This window comes from Entelurus aequoreus, linkage group LG14 (genome assembly GCF_033978785.1).
Source record: "Entelurus aequoreus isolate RoL-2023_Sb linkage group LG14, RoL_Eaeq_v1.1, whole genome shotgun sequence".
Lineage (NCBI taxonomy): Eukaryota > Metazoa > Chordata > Actinopteri > Syngnathiformes > Syngnathidae > Entelurus > Entelurus aequoreus.
Window position 1 is genome coordinate 48,712,871 of NC_084744.1, and position 19,662 is coordinate 48,732,532.

General features: G+C 38.4%; 2 protein-coding genes across 9 annotated transcripts in view; one reads left to right on the plus strand and one right to left on the minus strand.

Moving 5' to 3' along the window:
* The window catches only part of LOC133664977 (uncharacterized), a 40,600-nt gene extending 37,596 nt beyond the window's left edge, over positions 1–3,004 (plus strand). Inside the window, exons 3-4 of one of the 2 annotated variants that reach the window (XR_009828660.1) lie at positions 1,560–1,788; positions 2,151–3,004. Coding sequence is in view for 1 of the 2 variants with exons in the window: in XM_062070092.1 (XP_061926076.1) it covers positions 1,560–1,692 (133 nt within the window). In the remaining variant the exon portion in view is untranslated. Of the gene's footprint in view, positions 1–1,559; positions 1,900–2,150 lie in introns of those variants that run through there. The other variant, XM_062070092.1, reaches the window with a different exon arrangement.
* Positions 1–19,662, minus strand: part of fggy (FGGY carbohydrate kinase domain containing) — a 94,358-nt gene that overhangs the window by 28,169 nt on the left and 46,527 nt on the right. For 2 of the 7 annotated variants that reach the window (XM_062070091.1, XM_062070089.1), the window contains exons 15-16: positions 15,994–16,055; positions 15,714–15,837 (exon numbers count right to left, since the gene is read on the minus strand). In XM_062070091.1, the coding sequence (XP_061926075.1) occupies positions 15,735–15,837; positions 15,994–16,055 (165 nt within the window). In that variant the 3' untranslated portion in view covers positions 15,714–15,734. Of the gene's footprint in view, positions 1–601; positions 803–2,749; positions 2,921–3,494; positions 5,523–15,713; positions 15,838–15,993; positions 16,056–19,662 lie in introns of those variants that run through there. The other 5 variants (XM_062070085.1, XM_062070090.1, XM_062070088.1 and 2 more) reach the window with 5 other exon arrangements.

The window sequence follows — 19,662 nt, forward strand, 5'->3', positions numbered from 1 at the left end:
TGACCCCAAACTTTTGAACGGTAGTACCGTATATATATATATATATATATAAGAAATACTTTAATTTCAGTGAATTCTAGCTATAAATATACTCCTCCCTCTTAACCCCGCCCCAGCCCACCCCCCCAATCTCCTGAATTCGGAGGTCTCAAGGTTGGCAAGTATGTTGGGGTCACTTGTAAAAAAAAAATTGGGTAGTGATACAAAAACTGCAATTCCTAAAAATAAATTAAAATGCAAATTTCCTCATGTCACAAACATATTGTATGAGGAATAACTGAAATATGAAAACATTACAACTCTTCGTTTTTAAGATTTTGAATAACAACCACCCAGTAAATGCAAAAACGCACCGATTTTAATTGGGGTTATTTTTGACCCCACTGGTGAAAGAGTGTGGGTATTTGTAAAGTGTCTTAAGTGTTAAATTTGTTGTGTTTTGGGATTGGTCGAGTACCAATTAATTTCGAGATACGAGCTCGAAAGTTGTGGTATGACGAGTTACACTTTTCCATATAGATTAAGTTAGCTATTTTATTCAACAACAAAGCATGAAATGAAATACACAATATTCAAGTGAAGAAAGCTTCATATTACGCACCTGATATGAAGTGTTCGCTACACAGACGAACTCCGTTGTCGGAGGGTTCCCACCAGGGCTCACTTTTCTTCCACTGGCTTCTGGCGCGATTTATGATTGCAACCCACTTTTGTCGTCTTTCAGGATCTTTGGGAAGACGGTAAAATTCCCTCGCCTTCCCATCTCCTCGTTGGTTCTTGCATCCCGGCGCACAACAGCTGTCTACCATAGTTTGGCAAAACAAGAAACCAATATTTTGATTGCGCTTGTTCCTGCCAAAATGGCGTTATTCACAGATATACATTAACTAGATTGCCTGCGCGTGCCTACATAGCGGCCATTTTGGTAGGGGCAAAGTCAACGTCAGAACATGCACAGACAGTGCTACACACACGCACAATCTCACCTATGAACTGCTGTTCTCTTGTTGAAATTGTTGGCATAGTGTGCGACCGTATGCAGCACAATATTCAGGCGTTCTTACAGTTTCCGTGGCTTGTACAACCACGGAATGTCGAGGGCGGACCTACGTCACTTCCGCCTACCAATCCCCTAGCAACCGGTCGCCATATTGAATTCGTTGAAAACAAACCAGCTCACAGCGAACACAGCATTGACAGAAAAAGCATTTAACGAGGTTTCACGGCATTTTAAACTGTTCTAAATGGCGTATGATTATGTAACTAGTCTTTCCAGTGAGGCTAGGTTAAGATACGAGTTAAAATGTTCTGTAGTTGGATTAAACGACTGCCCTTACCGCCTTCCAGCAGATGCGTGGATTGATAATCCTACACAATGGCCGGACATGGAATTTGGAAATCTATATGTCTACCTCACAAGCGCACCAGGTATATTATTTCATATCTATAGAAAGCCGATTCAAATTCAGTTAAGTATTATGACTTATCATGTAAATATATCATTATTTGCTGAATTACTGTTTCTTTTTTTTAACTGAATGATATATTTATCATTACAGGCGTTTTCACTCATCAGGCCATGAAGGCATACAAATCACTGGAAGCTCATCGTTACTTCGCAGCTGGATTTGTTCAAACTGTAAGGCACCTCAAAACCTGTTCATCAGTGACCATCCTGCAAGCCAGTGTTAGACCATCGCAGCGGATGAATGACCCTAACCACCAGCCGTGGGTGGGGATTCATGACGGAGGGGAGGTTTTGGCTGCCCAATGTACTTGCATGGCAGGGTATGTTGAATAATATATAATAATATATTGTCTTTATTTTTATTTTTTAATTCAAACTGCAATGTATACAGCAAATGATGACAAAGTGGTTCAGTTACTTTCTTTGTTATCATACCTTCAATTCTTACATTCCCCATTATCAGCTCTATTTACATAAATTGAGAATTTATGTATTCAGATTATATATTTTTTGGTATCGGTTACATTCTCTTTTGATTTTCATATACAGTATATATGATGTTAATTAGTTCCTTATGGGAAACCCAGTCAGAACACATGTTAGCCAGCTGTTTATGTTCCCTTGTGTATTGTCATGCTGAAATTAATCAATAAATAATTGAATTTCTATTCTGCCTTTTCAGTTTGGGTGAATCCTGTTCCCATGTGGCTGCATTGCTCTTTAAAATTGAGGCTGTTGTTCACCTGGGATACACAAGCCTTGCCTGTACCAGCCGTCCATGTGAATGGAACAACTTTTTTACTGAGACTGTGCAGACTGCCCCCATCAAGGATATTAACATTTATAGAGGTGAAGCAGTAACAAAAGTAATTGGAACAGGACGCAAGAGGCGACCCACCTCTGAGCTGTCTGCCCCCACAAATGAAGAAAAGACAGCCTTCCTCCATTCTCTATGCATGTCAGTTGAACATTCACCAGTTGCCCTCTCTCTATTTAGGGAGACCTCCATTAACTTCAAGGCTAAGAGAGTGATTACCCCAAGAATTTCTTTGCCACGCCCCCTACGTTCATACTACAGACCAAATAAAACTTTAACTATATCAGAGTTGAAAGCCAAATGTGATGAGCTTGTGACCAATACTATTGTCAGTGCTGCTGAGGTAGACTACACTGAGCAGCAGACACGTGCCCAATCTCACAGTGTTGTGTGGCATGAACAGCGTGCAGGCCACATAACCGCCTCATCTGCAAATTCTGTGCTGCACACAAAGGCAGATTTACCTGCTGCATCAGTGGTTAAGGGGTTCACTACTGCCGATTCACGCTTTGAAGTTGTCAGTTGATGTCGCTCGTAAATGTCCATCCTATGGGATGCCTTCTCTCCACTCTGTGGCAGTTGAGGTAAGATGGATGGTGCATAATCAGTGTGCATGGGATTCTTTACAGGTCGTCCTGGGAGGGAAAAAATATTGAGAGATTTGAGGGCTACATGTATTGTTTAAGTACAACAAAGGAGAGTTTAAACAGAGAAGGGGGGGGGGGGGGTGGCAAAATAACCCTATAAGGAAAGTAATACCAAGATTACGGGTAAATAATACTGGAATGTCCAGCAAAAAACCCCAAAAGAAAGCAGACTGACCCCTAGTAGCCTGGTCCTTGTAAGTTGTAGCCTTATGAAGGCGCAGTACAGCAGGCGAATAATGTACAAAATATGTCTTTGTATTGAAAAGTCTTGCAGACAGCATTTTGCGACTGTCTTGAAAAGTTGATTAAACGGCAACATGAAAATTATAGGGTTTATTGGTTTTTAAAAACCCAACTGTTAAGTGCAAATTTAAACGAAACCGGTTTTCGAAAATAGCTAGCTAGGCTATAGACTATATAGTATATACCGCATGTTATTTTTGTACAACAACAACTTCAGCTGTCGAACGTTATAAGGTACAAATTCAACAAGTACAACATTAGTACGGACGGTATAGCCAAGTTGTGGTTAAGAAGGTGGATTTTTGTTCCTTATATTTACCAGAAACGAAGTGATCCGAACACACGACCCGGGACTTTGGGGGACTCCAGTGAGAACCGTCCTCGTTTTCCCGGTGTAAAGCTGCGAGCCATTTGTCTCGTCTCTGTGGGCTTTTATCACGCTTTGGCAGAACAAAATACGACCTTTGTTTTCCCTGTTTCATGTTGTGGTTAGTACAACCAAAAACAACACAGTTTTTCGGCATTTTGGAGGCAGAATGACGGGTTTAATCAGCGTAGGTCGACAGGTTAAAGAGTAATGGCGACGGTTTGTTTTCAACGCCAGTCAGGTTGCTATGGCTCGAAGAACCCGTACGTAGCTCAGTTGCCCGGATGTCGGCCCTGCCCTATAGAGGCTTTGCAGCTGACGTCATCAGCCACGTGACATTAGCTTGGCGGCCATCTTGCCGGTCACCAGTTCGGTGCCGGTGTTGTGCCACGCTTTCTTGTTTGAGCTGCTGCTATTTGAGCTTGGAAATGCCGGAAACCTGCTGTGCTGTTGGATGTAGCAATAGACGAGGCGATAAACCAAATCCTAGCTTCGGATCGCGGCGATTTGTCGTGAACGATGGAAACCTACGATGTACACATGGATATGCAATGAACACTTCATATCAGGTATGTAAACAAACTATTCACCCCTGATTTGTTTCACAAAATGTGAAATAATACAATATGGGATGATACAAATATGATTGTTGAAAATGCTGGGTGCATTTTTAGAAAGGCAGCAAGGCAGGGAATGGAATGATTTCTTCAGTTCCCGCCTCTGTCTGTGTGATGCTATGTACCGTTTTTATTGTTTCATGATGCCTCATCTGATTGGCTTGAAAACTTTATCAATGTAAATGTTGAGCTTCATATTGGAATTGAACAATTAATTATCATGAGTGAATGCATTAGGAAATTTCAAAAAAAATTATGATGGTCCTTGTGAAACAATTTTTTTCTAATGAAGCATTTTTGAACAAGAGGCTTTTTGTTACTTCATTTGACACAAGGTAAAATCTACATTGGTAAAGTTTTCAAGCCATTGGCAAAAGGTTAACATTTTTATTGGTAAAGTTTTCAAGCCAATCAGATGAGGCATCATGAAAAAATAAGAAAAAAATAAAAACGGTAGCAACTTAAACAGGCAGGTATCTGAATGATTTCACTCTATTCAGTTTTTTAATATGTCAAGTTATGAAATCCCCATCAACAACGTGCTTAATTATTTATGGCAGTCATTATGAATAATGTGATTGTTTGTTTCAGGTGCAAAAAGCGAAGATCCACTATCCCCAGACTATGTGCCAAGTATATTTGAGCATACCCAGTCACCTCACAAACGAAAACTCAAATGTTCAATGAAGATCTTTGAGAGAAGACAAAATCTCAAGCAGCGTAAGAGAGACCGCGAGAGGGCATTGGCAGCAGCACTTGTCAATATTTCCCAGTCTGTCCCTTGTGAAAATGATCAACTACCCGCTGGTGAAGATGTGGTGCACGCTGAGATTCGAAAAGAAGGCAGCTTAATCCACTAGATGTTGAGGGCACCAGAGGATTAGCTGCTGTCCGTATCCATGTAGAGAGAGTTTTTGGACTCGCAAGACAAAAGTATACCATGATGGAAAATATCATACCCATCTCTTTATTGTCATCTGATGACAGTGGTTTCACAACATTAGATAAAATTGTACAAGTGTCATGCGCACTTACAAATTTATCCGACCCAATTGTACCATTTGAGTAATGATGTTGCATCCATATTTTTTCTGTAATAAATACCAGGAAAGAATCTTAACAGAAACAACTTTTTCTGTTTTACTTCCAACTTCTTACAGTTAGGGCAAAACCATCGTTGTGGGACTCGTATGCCAAGACATTTCATGTGGAATGCTTTGATGCTGCAGTTCTCGGATGAATGTGAACATGTTTCACCCAATCCAGCCATGCAGGTACAGTGGCAGCACAGGATCTGACCATCTTTCGCTATTGCTACCCAAGGTCTGAGGGGAGGATCATTCATCCGTTGAGAGTGTTTTACCTGAAACAGATAATATGACATACCTTATATTATTATCAGTCTCTAATTTGGATATAATATACAAGGCTAGACCTCTTACTGTCCATTTATGCATATTTTACCTGGCATTTGGTAAATTTTCTCATGAATCATTCATTAAATTAGCCTGAAAATTTAAACCTGGTTCATTTTGAGCAAGAAACCAAAATTAATTATCAAGCATGAATTCTAAAAATTATTTTTGTAGAAACTGTTTCATAAGCTCTATACTGAATAGTTGGAAATTATGTAATGTTTTATTGCAGGAATTAATTTTTCAGATTTCAATATGAAGCTCCTGGAAACAGTTTTTACAAAGCAATTTTTGATAGAATTTTTTTATAATATTGTTTGGTCACATCCTTAAACTGAATACGATAAATTTTCAGGCTAATCTTTTATTACAAAAAGCCTCCTGTTCAAACATGCTTAATTAAAAAACTGTTTCAGAAAGTCTATAGTAGTTTTTTGAAATTATGTAATGCATAGAGAAAAATTGGAAAATTTCAATATGAAGTTTGTGAAACAGTTTTTTAATTAAAAGCATTTTTGAACAGGACGCCTTTTGTAATAAAAAAAAAGCTTAACAATGTGAGTTTATTAGAATCATTCAGTAGTTTTTTCACAATCACACTGTTTAAGATTAAGATTAAAGTACCAATGATTGTACCTTGGTCATGAGAAGAAATCGATTCTTGTTTGGAATCTGCCATATCAGCCCATCATGCACAAAACCTGCTGTAAAATACTTGTAGGCATCCAGACTCTTGTATGCCTTAAGTCCTTTCTAGTGTACGGAGATGGTGAATCGACGAGGTAATTATAAATGTCTGGATATGAGAGATCAGGCAGGTCGGCTTTTGCAAAATGCTCAGGTGATTTTAGCATGCTTCTCGGTAAAAGGTACGGATCCTTTGTGCCAACAAGGTTCAACTTCTCTCGGTAACGTTTCTTGGACTCTTCATCCAAATGCACAACTTCATTGGATAGCAAATCAGCCAAAATTCGGATGAAATCGGTGAAAATGTAGCGCAGAAATCAAACTGAATCTGTACGAACACGTAGGAACGAGCTGACCGGTTGACCGGCAAGATGGCGGCGTAACACAAAGTCACGTGATAAAATCACGTGACTGTAAAGCCTCTATAAGAACAATTAAAGGTCTACTGAAATGAATTTTTTTTATTTAAACGGGGATAGCAGATCCATTCTATGTGTCATACTTGATCACTTCGCGATATTGCCATATTTTTGCTGAAAGGATTTAGTATAGAACAACGACGATAAAGTTTGCAACTTTTGGTCTCTGATTAAAAAAAGCCTTGCCCCTACCGGAAGTAGCGTGACGTAGTCAGTTGATCGCCTCCTCATATTTTCCTATTGTTTTCAATGCAGCTAGAGCGATTCGGACAGAGAACGCGACGATTACCCCATTAATTTGAGCGAGGATGAAAGATTTGTGGATGAGGAACGTTAGAGTGACGGACTAGAATGCAGTGCAAGACATATCTTTTTTCGCTCTGACCGTAACTTAGGTATAAGCTGGCTCATTGGATTCCACACTCTCTCCTTTTTCTATTGTGGATCACGGATTTGTATTTTAAACCACCTCGGATACTATATCCTCTTGAAAATGAGAGTCGAGAACGCGAAATGAACATTCACAGTGACTTTTATCTCCACGACAATACATCGACGAAACACTTTAGCTACGGAGCTAACGTGATAGCATCGTGCTTGACTGCATATAGAAACAAAATAAATAAATCCCTGACTGGAAGGATAGACAGAAGATCAACAATACTATTAAACCATGGACATGTAAATACACGGTTAATGCTTTCCAGCCTGGCGAAGGTTAACAATGCTGTTGCTAACGACGCCATTGAAGCTAACTTAGCTAGGGAGCTAACGTGATAGCATCGGGCTCAAATGCAGATAGAGACAAAGTACATAAACCCCTGACTGGAAGGATAGACAGAAAATCAACAATACTATTAAACCATGAACATGTAAATACACGGTTAATGCTTTCCAGCTTGGCGAAGCTTAAAAATGCTGTTGCTAACGACTTAGTATAACGGGACCTCACAGAGCTATGATAAAAACATTAGCGCTCCACCTATGCCAGCCAGCCCTCATCTGCTCATCAACACCCGTGCTCACCTGCGTTCCAGCGATCGACGGAAGGATGAAGGACTTCACCACGATCATCCGTGCGGTCGGTGGCTAGCGTCGGCTAGCGCGTCTGCTATCCGAGTCAAAGTCTTCCTGGTTGTGTTGCTGTAGTCCGCCACTAATACACCGATCCCACCTACAACTTTCTTCTTTGCAGTCTTCATTGTTCATTAAACAAATTGCAAAATATTCACCAACACAGATGTCCAGAATACTGTGGAATTATGAGATGAAAACAGAGCTATTTTGTATTGGATTCAATGGGGTACCGATACTTCTGTTTCACTGGTTACGTCACGCGCATACGTCATCATCCAAAGGCGTTTTCAACCGGAAGTTTAGCGGGAAATTTAAAATTGCACTTTATAAGTTAACCCGGCCGTATTGGTATGTGTTGCAATGTCGGCGGCTAGCGTCGGATAGCGCGTCTGCTATCCAACCCAAAGTCCTCCTGGTTGTGTTGCTGCAGCCAGCCGCTAATACACCGATCCCATCTACAGCTTTCTTCTTTGCCGTCTTCATTGTTCATTAAACAAATTGCAAAAGATTCACCAACACAGATGTCCAGAATACCGTGGAATTTTGCGATGAAAACAGAGCTATTTGTATTGGGATACAATGCGTCCAAATACTTCCGCTTCAACCATTGACGCTACGTGCAAACGTCATCATACCTACACGTTTTCAACCGGAAGTTTCCCGGGAAATTTAAAATTGCACTTTATAAGTTAACCCGGCCGTATTGGCATGTGTTGCAATGTTAAAATTTCATCATTGATATATAAACTATCAGACTGCGTGGTCGGTAGTAGTGGGTTTCAGTAGGCCTTTAAACACACATTAAAACTATACAAATTAAGGCACTTACGCTACATTACAATTGTTCAAACATTAACGACGTTAAACAATCAATATTTTTATGTATACCAAAAATTTTAAATTAAAAGTAAGAAAATACAAAAACAGTACAGGCCAAAAGTTTGGACTCACCTTCTCATTCAATGAGTTTTCTTTATTTTCATGACTCTACATCAGGTTTGGGCAATTATTTTGACACGGGGGCCAAATTTAGAGAAAAAACAATGTGTCTGGGGGCCGGTATATCTATTTTTATAAACACTAATACAAAACCTCACAATAATGTCTGATTGAATGCTAAAAACGTTATGACAGACCGCCTTAAAAAACGGAATGGAATTTAAATTTTTTTTACTGAATGAGATGATGTATTTTACAAATGGATATACCGTTTATAGTCCATTATTTACGTACTTTTGGCTATAATAAGTTTGAAAAACAGCTCAAATATCATAAAAATCTTTGTCATTGCTTTATTTAGAGAGAAAAAACGTGCATTTAAATAGCCTGACAGAAGTAGCTGGTTGTGCACCTAAACCAGAGGACACCCGTAAGGAGAGAAAGTTTAAAAAGCACATTTTTAAGCTAATTACTGCATTTCTTTTTCAAGCCAGTGGAAACTACCCTAAGTCTTTTGACATTACTACTGAAAATGACATCTAACTTTTTTTCCGGGCACTTCAGTTTCCTCCCACATTCCAAAAATATGCATGCTAGCTTTCTTTCTTCCTCTTTCTTTAGTTTATTTCGAACATGAACACACTTACAGCATAATACATCACACAATTTCATAACATTTCACTTTACATCATGTCCGAAAAAGAGTAGGAAGAAGCATATCCTACCCCTTTCCCACTTCAGAGCGTTTACAAATATATACGTTCATTTACTGACTTCTTTTTGTAGCACACTGACATCCGTGAATGAGTAATACAGCAGTTTTGTAATATATAATTAAGTCAGTCATGATACACATACTGAGATGAAGAATATCTTATTTTCAATAAGGTTGAAAGTGTTTCTCATAATTACTCTTCTTTGTACTTTGTAAGCACTATTTATTTGAACAACCTCTTAAACTGGATCATATCAGTACATTGTTTAACTTCTTTACTTAATCCATTCCATAATTTAATTCCACATACTGATATGCTAAAGGTTCTAAGTGTTGTACGTGCATACAAATGTTTTAAATTCAATTTTCCTCTAAGGTATATTTCTCTTCTTTAGTAGAGAAGAATTGTTGTACATTCTTTGGTAGCAGGTTATAGTTTGCTTTGTACATCATTTTAGCAGTTTGCAATTTTAGCAAATCATCGAACTTCAGTATTTTTGACTCAATAAATAAAGGGTTTGTATGTTCTCTATATCCAAAATTATGTATTATTCTAATTGATCTTTTTTGTAGCATGGTTAACGAATCAAGCACACAGTTGTAGTTATTTCTAGGGATGTCCGATAATGGCTTTTTGCCGATATCTGATATTCCGATATTGTCCAACTCTAAATTACCGATACCGATATCAACCGATACCGCTATGTATACAGTCGTGGAATTAACACATTATTATGCCTAATTTGGACAACCAGGTATGGTGAAGATAAGGTCCTTTTTTAAAAAACTAATAAAATAAAATAAATAAATTAAAAACATTTTCTTAAATAAAAAAGAAAGTAAAACAATATAAAAACAGTTACATAGAAACTAGTAATTAATGAAAATGAGTAAAATTAACTGTTAAAGGTTAGTACTATTAGTGGACCAGCAGCACGCACAATCATGTGTGCTTACGGACTGTATCCCTTGCAGACTGTATTGATATATATTGATATATAATGTAGGAACCAGAATATTAATAACAGAAAGAAACAACCCTTTTGTGTGAATGAGTGGGGGAGGGAGTTTTTTTGGGTTGGTGTACTAATTGTAAGTGTATCTTGTTTTTTATGTTGATTTAATAAAAAAAAAAAAAAAAAAAAACGATACCGATAATTAAAAAAACGATACCGATAATTTCCGATATTACATTTTTAAGCATTTATCGGGCGATAATATCGGCAGGCCGATATTATCGAACATCTCTAGTTATTTCCCCTTATTTCTACACAATAACTCAGATATGGTAACACTAGTGAGCAGTAGAGAATATGAAGTGATTTTTGGCCCAGCACATATTTTGCTTTATTCATTATTGAAATGTTTCTTGCCACCTTATGTTGTATATTTTGTATATGAGATTTCCAGTTAATTTTATCATCTATTAATACTCCCCAAAATCTGGTTTCTTTTACCCTTTCAATATCTACTCCGTCTATTTGTAAGAGTAGAAAAGAGCATCATGTATGATGCTCTTTTCTACTCTTACCAAATAGCATTATTCTGGTTTGACTGAGATTAAAGGATAGTCTGTTTTTGTGAAACTTCATTGGAGACTGTAAATTGTCCATAGACATGAATGTTGGTGTCAATGATTGTCTATCATGCTAATTTGAGTTAGCTTGCCTATGAGCTAGTCCATTGTACAATAGCATTAAGCTAGCGGCATTACAACTCAACCTTCATTCTACATAAATGTATTGTTTTTTTCAGTTTATTCCAAATTAGATTATTAATCTAACGTGATTCCTACATGAATGTGCACTTCGTGTGTAATGTACTTTCTTTAGTGTGGTTCATTTTACAATGACTTCTTTGTGAAAAATATAAACAAAACGTAGTTGTTGTTTTTTACAAATGTAACTCAAAAGGACTGTTTACATATTTGGCAAACTAATTTGCAACATTTAAAGTACAGCCTGAGTTCTGATGATATAAGAGAAAAAGGTTAATATTAATATTATGAATGGCATTAATAATAACTAATAACATTTGTTTTTAAATATACACAAAACATTTGTTTAGCCTTTTTAAAGAAAGTATATGCATCATTGCAAATCAAAATGACCATGTCATATATAATGATGTCATATTGACCACGCTCCTAGCCAGGTATATAGTGGCAATCTAGGGGAACCCTGCATTTATTATTATTATTTTTCTAGGTAGCAAGGCTTTGGAATGGGGCACGACCTTTCTCGGTACAATCCCTTGTTTTTATTTGTATTTTGTACGATCCATTTTAAGTTTGTCGCTCGCTTTCACATTGTAAACAACGCTTTTATCCAACAAGTATGTCTACCTAGCCCCCACAATACATTGCAAAATCACGTGGCCTTTCCAGCCCTATCATAGATTTATAAATTACCGTAGTTTCCGGATTATAGAGCGCACCGGTGAATAAGCAACATCCACTAAACTTAAGGGAAAAAAGTTTACATTTATTAGCTGCACCGGATTAAAAGCTGCAAATATATGCGTTGTGAAGTAAGTTATTTACACATATTTTTTAAAAATAAATGTTTATTTACATACCTTAAAGGCCTACTGAAATGATTTTTTTTAAATTTAAAAGGGGGTAGCAGATCCATTCTATGTGTCATACTTGATCATTTTGCGATACAGCCATATTTTTGCTGAAAGGATTTAGTAGAGAACATCGACGATAAAATTTGCAACTTTTGATCGCTGATAAAAAAAGCCTTGCCTGTACCGGAATTAGCGTGACGTCACAGGTTGAAGCTCCTCCCATTTCCCCATTGTTTACAATGCAGCGAGAGCGATTCGGACCGAGAAAGCAACGATTACCCCATTAATTTGAGCGAGGATGAAAGATTTGTGGATGAGGAACGTGAGAGTGAAGGACTAGAGTGCAGTGCAGGACGTATCTTTTTTCGCTCTGACCGTAACTTAGGTACAAGGGTTCATTGGATTCCATACTTTCTCCTTTTTCTATTGTGGATCACGGATTTGTATTTTAAACCACCTCGGATACTATATCCTCTTGAAAATGAGAGTCGAGAACGCGAAATGGACATTCACAGTGACTTTTATCTCCACGACAATACATCGGCGAAGCTCTTTAGCTACGGAGCTAACGTGATAGCATCGTGCTTAAATGCAGATAGAAACAAAAGAAATAAACCCCTGACTGGAAGGATAGACAGAAAATCAACAATACTAATAAACCATGGACATGTAACTACACGGTTAATGCTTTCCAGCCTGTCGAAGCTTAACAATGCTGTTGCTAACGACGTCATTGAAGCTAACTTAGCTACGGGACCTCGACAGAGCTATGCTAAAAACATTAGCTATCCACCTACGCCAGCCAGCCCTCATCTGCTCATCAACACCCGTGCTTACCTGCGTTCCAGCGATCGACGGAGCGACGAAGGACTTCACCCGATCATAGATGCGGTCGGCGGCCCGGAGACGGAGGAAGTCAAGGTGAGGTCGGCGGCTAGCGCGCCTGCTATCCATCTCAAAGTCCTCCTGGTTGTGTTGCTGTAGTCCGCCGCTAATACACCGATCCCACCTACAGCTTTCTTCTTTGCAGTCTTCATTGTTCATTAAACAAATTGCAAAAGATTCACCAACACAGATGTCCAGAATACTGTGGAATTATGTGGTGAACACAGAGCTTTTTGTATTGGATCCAATGGGGTCCGAATACTTCCGTTCACTAAGTGACGTCACGCGCAAACGTCATCATACCGAGACATTTTCAACCGGAAGTTTCGTGGGGAATTTAAAATTGAACTTTAGAAGTTAACCCAGCCGTATTGGCATGTGTTGCAATGTTAAGATTTCATCATTGATATATAAACTATCAGACTGCGTGGTCGGTAGTAGTGGGTTTCAGTAGGCCTTTAATTTTTTCCAAACAGTGTCTGTAACACGGCTGATCAAACAAAACAGATGTCATTGTTGCTGCGGAAACTGGCTCTCCAATCCGCTAAACAGATTAAATAACTCCACGGTGACGTCTTGGTTACTGAGAAATTTACGAAACTGAAACAATACAAACAGAATGCCATTGTAAGTTAATAATACTAACACAGACACTTGTAAACGTGTTGCCAAATTAGCTAATGCTAGCGACGCTCGCCTGATGACATTACAATAGCACGTACAAATATGCATGAAAACGTCCTACAGACATCACACATGGGACGGTTTAGTAAGTCAGAATTGCTTTAGTTATATTGCAAAACTTAAAAACGTTGCTTTGAGTCATGAAGAATCCATACAAGTAGAAACGCTATGGACGAATACTAGACAGAACGAAACTTCTACTTCCGGGTCAAAGCTTTAAACAGAAGGAAACATTTGTAGGCATTTAGCTAGCAGCACCTGCAGTGAGCGAACCCGTCTAAAAGATAGCGCCACAGCACGAACAACAACACACCATTCAAGTGTCTTTGCATGTGCCTGATGAAAAGTATTTGCACTATGGACCTCAGTGAACAAAAATCCATAAATTAGCCGCAGGGTTCAAAGTGTAGGAAAAAAGTAGCGGCTTATAGTCCGGAATTTACGGTATATTAAAAGACTGACAGTGAAGAAAGCTGAGTAGACATATGTGATTGTGTCCAGTGTCCAGTAGGACATCACAAGACCAATTGATACTCTTTTTAATTGCATCTCAGATATTAAGTCCTGGATGACAGATAACTTTTTACAGCTTAACCAGGACAAGACAGAAGTCTTAGTCATCGGCCCTGGGGGAGGAACGCATATCAAAACTACAATCATTGTCTTTAACTCCATCACTACAAGTTTTCGACTCTGAGCTTAGTTTTGTACCATATATAAAAAATATAACAAAAAGAGGTTTTTATCATTTTAAGAATATAGCCAGAGTTCGCCCAATTCTCTCTAAGGGCAACACAGAGACGCTAAAGCATGCTTTTATTACAAGTTGTATAGATTATTGTAACGCCCTGTTTTATGGTCTTCCTAAAAAGGTTATTGCACCTTTGCAATTACTCCAAAATTCAGGGGCACGTGTCCTGACGAAGACCAGAAGACCAGTTTTAAAATCTCTGCATTGGCTCCCCGTGTGTTTCAGGATCCATTTTAAGGTTCTTCTTATGGTTTATAAATTTTTTATGGTATTGGGCCTTCTTATATTTTAGATTTGCTTTTACCCTATGAACCTCCGGCACTCATCTCCTAATTCTTCCAAAAGTTAGGACACAGTCACGGGATGGCATTTTTCCACCATTATGGCTATGAAACAGCTTGCCGGAGGACCTCGGGGCTGCGGAGAACGTTCATATTTTTGAAAACAGGCTTATTTTAAGACCCACCTTTTTGATTTGGCTTTTACCTAATATTAATTATTTTATTGAAGTCATTTGTATTTTACTTTTTATCCTATTGGTTATGCAATATTTTATTTAGTTCTATTTACTGTAAATACTTTTTTTTTTTTCTATGTCTTATTTGTATTTTATTATTTATCTCTACTTATGGTTCCTGCTATTTTACAAGTTTTATTATTTTTATTTTCCACCGTTCCTCAGATGAGCCATCTGCCTCAGGAGTTATTGGGGGCACTTTTGTGTCAGCGTCTTGGTGGCCAGGGTCTGATGACCTCCTGGTGCAGATGGCTGCCGTGATAGTGTTTACTCACATGTCTCCTCTGTACTCAGCCATGCAATCGTTTGTCCATATATTGTATTTGTGTGTGTGTGTTTGTTTGTGTTTGGTATCTGTGTCCGTGCGTACGTATGTGATAATGGGGGATATGGGTCATCGGGGTATTGTTTTTAACTTTGTAAAGCACTTTGCGTTGCATTTTTTTTTTATGTACGGAAAAGCGGTTTATAAATAAAGTTTGATCACTAGTACAAGCAAGTCAGACATAGACCGAAGCGTACGAAAATCTAATCAATAATGTAATGTAAATCCAGTTAATCCGTTCCAAACACCGCAAACTATAAACACAAAATACAGTTTATAGAGAATAATTATAGTTTTACATGCATAAAACAGTGTGAAATACATATAAATGACAATTTAACATCACGTGTACCTTAATGAAAGACGAAGATGGCGATTGTAGAAGAGGGAGGAGCCAGCCTGACACCGGCTTTCGTACTTTGCTTTAAATTCTTTGACCTCACGGTGGCTTATTTCGCTGTCTCGTTAAAAAAAAGGCCCTACTGTTGAATCATCAACGTGAGGGATTCTGTAAGGCACTTAATGAGCTTGTTAATGTGTATGACAACCCAGACGGCGGTTCGTACAAAACCTGAGGTATATCGCTGTCGTCACAGTGAAGGACAGTCAGATTCAAAAGTGCTCATAAGGGTCTGGTATTCTCTCTGGTGGTCCACAAGGCGCCGGAACACTTTGTACTTTCTTTGGTAAAAGCTGTAAAAGTGGTTGCATGTTATTACATTCAAGTGCAGTATTCCATAGTATTTGATTACTGACAATTTGACATCTAATAATAAAATACAATACTGTAAAATCACTTATTGGACATGTTTGTATCTTGACAGAATTTAGGAAATAAGGATGAAATACCTCTGAAGGTTGTGATCAGGCTCGACGACCTTTCCCACCTTAGCCATTTTGGACATTGCATCCTAAAGGAATGCAATAGAAGTGCAAATCAAACATGTTGTGCGCTTGCTTGACCCAGTTGGAGGAAAGAATTGGGTTGTAGCAGTTCTGCCGCCGCTCAGCTTATGACTTATGCAGTGCGCGGCCTCTCTGCTTTCTAAAGCCGCACGACGGCGAGCTCGGCGGCACAGACACAACAAATGTCGGCTGCACTCGCCAGTTGGAAGCAGAGATTGACAGGTGCGGCCCAGCCCCGAAAATATTGCCTTATTTTTAGTGGATCTAGCTTAAAGGATCACCATTCTTTGCTGTTATTAGATCTGCCGCTCAGATATCACTTGACCGGGAAAAAGATTATTCAGCAGCGCAAGTCTTAAATACACAAGTCTGACTCTCATCTGTGGAAGCGCTGCAATGTTGTGTATTATCTTTTGTTGTGTGTGTTGCACCCAGTAGAGGGAAGCAGTGAGTCAGTGCTCCAATGATTTCCATGGCCACAACATTAGGTACACAAGCACACTGTAAACCAGGCGTGTCAAACTTGTTTTCATAGCTTCTAACAGTGAAAAATACACAGTATGAATATAAATGTGTATGTATAAAACATGTGTATAATTCTCTATGTATTTGATTATTATGTCTTTTTTTATGTACACTGTGCAAAACAAAATCTTTAGATTGTACTGTTAAAAACTGGCAGCTCAGTCGCCACAATTTTACCGTAATATTTGTTTTTTTTTTTAAATGTTTTCACAGCATATAAAATAAATACATGGAATTAAATTAAATGGAATGGAAAAACTACCACTATTTTTTACGGAAAAATTAATGTTAGTTTTTTATACGTTAAAATCTACGGTTGTTGTGTTTTTATAGTGTATTATTGCTCTACAGTGAATAACGGTACTAAAGTGGATTTTGCTGTAAAAAAATATTACTGTAAAATTTTTGCATGAACAATGTTGGATTGAAATCACAAGTCAAGCAGATATTTAAAGGCCTACTGAAATGAAATTTTCTTATTTAAACGGGGATAGCAGATCTATTCTATGTGTCATACTTGATCATTTTGCGATATTGCCATATTTTTGCTGAAAGGATTTAGTAGAGAACATCGACGATAAAGTTTGCAACTTTTGGTCCCTGATAAAAAAAAAGTCTTGCCTGTACCGGAAGTAGCGTGACGTCGCAGGTTGAAGGGCTCCTCACATTTCCCCATTGTTTACACCAGCAGCGAGAGCGTTTCGGACCGAGAAAGCGACGATTACCCCATTAATTTGAGCGAGGATGAAAGATTCGTGGATGAGGAACGTGAGAGTGAAGGACTAGAGTGCAGTGGAGGACGTATCTTTTTTCACTCTGACCGTAACTTAGGTACAAGGGCTCATTGGATTCCACACTTTCTCCTTTTTCTATTGTGGATCACTGATTTGTATTTTAAACCACCTCGGATACTATATCCTCTTGAAAATGAGAGTCGAGAACGCGAAATGGACATTCACAGTGACTTTTATCTCCACGACAATACATCGGCAAAGCACTTTAGCTACGGAGCTAACGTGACAGCATCGTGCTTAAATGCAGATAGAAACAAAAGAAATAAGCCCCTGACTGGAAGGATAGACAGAAGATCAACAATACTACCAAACACTGGACCTGTAACCACACGGTTAATGCTGTACCGCCTGGCAAAGCCTAGCAATGCTGTTGTTAAGGACGTCATTGAAGCTAACTTAGCTACCGGACCTCGACAGAGTTATGCTAAAAACATTAGCTCTCCACCTACGCCAGCACTCATCTGCTCATCAACACCCGTGCTCACCTGCATTCCAGCGATCGACGGCGTGACGAAGGACTTCACCCAATCATCGATCCGGTCGGCGACTAGCGTCGGATAGCGCGTCTGCTATCCAACTCAAAGTCCTCCTGGTTGTGTTGCTGCAGACAGCCGCTAATACACCGATCCCACCTACAGCTTTCTTCTTTGTAGTCTCCATTGTTCATTAAACAAATTGCAAAAGATTCACCAACACAGATGTCCAGAATACTGTGGAATTTTGCGATGAAAACAGAGCTGTTTGTATTGGGATACAATGTGTCCCAATACTTTCGCTTCAACCATTGACGTTTTCAACCAGAAGTTTCCCGGGAAATTTTAAATTGCACTTTATAAGTTAACCCGGCCGTATTGGCATGTGTTGCAATGTTAAGATTTCATCATTGATATATAAACTATCAGACTGCGTGGTCGGTAGTAGTGGGTTTCAGTAGACCTTTAAGTATTTATCTTTATTTGATCAAAAACATTGTTTTGAAATGTATGATATAATATTTTGTTTTATTATTAGAGATGATTAACATGTAAATATATGTAATTGCACACAGTACTTTTATGTTTGTAATACATTTATTAAGAAAAGATAAGGTACTTTATTAACACATTATTTCCACCCTTTTGGGGGCCACACAAATCGATGTGGCAGCCAGATCTGGCCCCCGGGTCTTGAGTTTGACACATGTGCTGTAAACCTTTGGCATTTCAATTCATTTTGATGTATCAAAAAACGATGACTAATATCATCAGACAGATTAGATTGTTAGGTCTATTTTAACGGACATTGACAGCGATATATAAATATGTTTATTAGACAACATTCACACACTAGGGCCAATTTAGTGTTGCCAATGAACCTATCCCCAAGTACATGTCTTTGGAGGTGGGAGGAATATTTGTGTTGACTTGTCCAGGGTGCAGCTGGGATAGGCTCCAGCACCCTACGTTACCCCGAGAGGGACAAGCGGTAGAAAATGGATGGATGGACTACTGTTGTAGTGAAGTGCACCGCAATACACAGCAGTGTTTTTAATATTTAAAAAGGGACCTTCACTTTTTTTTGTTTTGTTTTAGAATTTTGCCCATCATTCACAATCCCTATGTAAGACAAGAAAAAATATGTTGTTTTTTTTCCAATTTGCATTCTAAGTCGTTGAATATGGCAAGTACGAGGTGGCTAACAATGCAGCTAATGGGAGTACAATATTGCGCCCACAAAGCCCTCTTAAACTAACCATCCAAAAACAGCCAATAATACTTCATTTACATCCTGTGAACTCAATATTAACAAAGTAATAGCAATATTGTTATTATAGGCGCCATGGACCTACTTTTTTTCAAACTCCAAGTGTATTATGATAAATTCTTCATGTAAACAGTACAATATTAACATCCCATCAGTCAGCATCCCAGTGAGAGCAGACATTGTACGGTAAGCAATTATATTACATTCATAGTTTGTATTACTATTTTAGAACTTAGCAATACTGCTATAAGATGCTTAGTGTTTCACTAAAGCTGGTTCTGTTTAACACACCGCTTCTAAAACTTGTAGATCATTTTTCTGGATTATCATTTGTACCAAAGTAGTCTTGGATGGCTCGTATGTTATGATGCGTCTGTGAAATTAATACACCGCTGTGTGCTTGCATGTTATTATGAATGTGCTTGTTACTACATTACATACATACTTACTCATGTATATAAAACGTTCATGGAGGTTTTTGGATGTTTTTAGAGCACTTTATCTCATTGGCCCCATTGTTAGCTGACTTCTGCTAAAGTTTATTCACAAG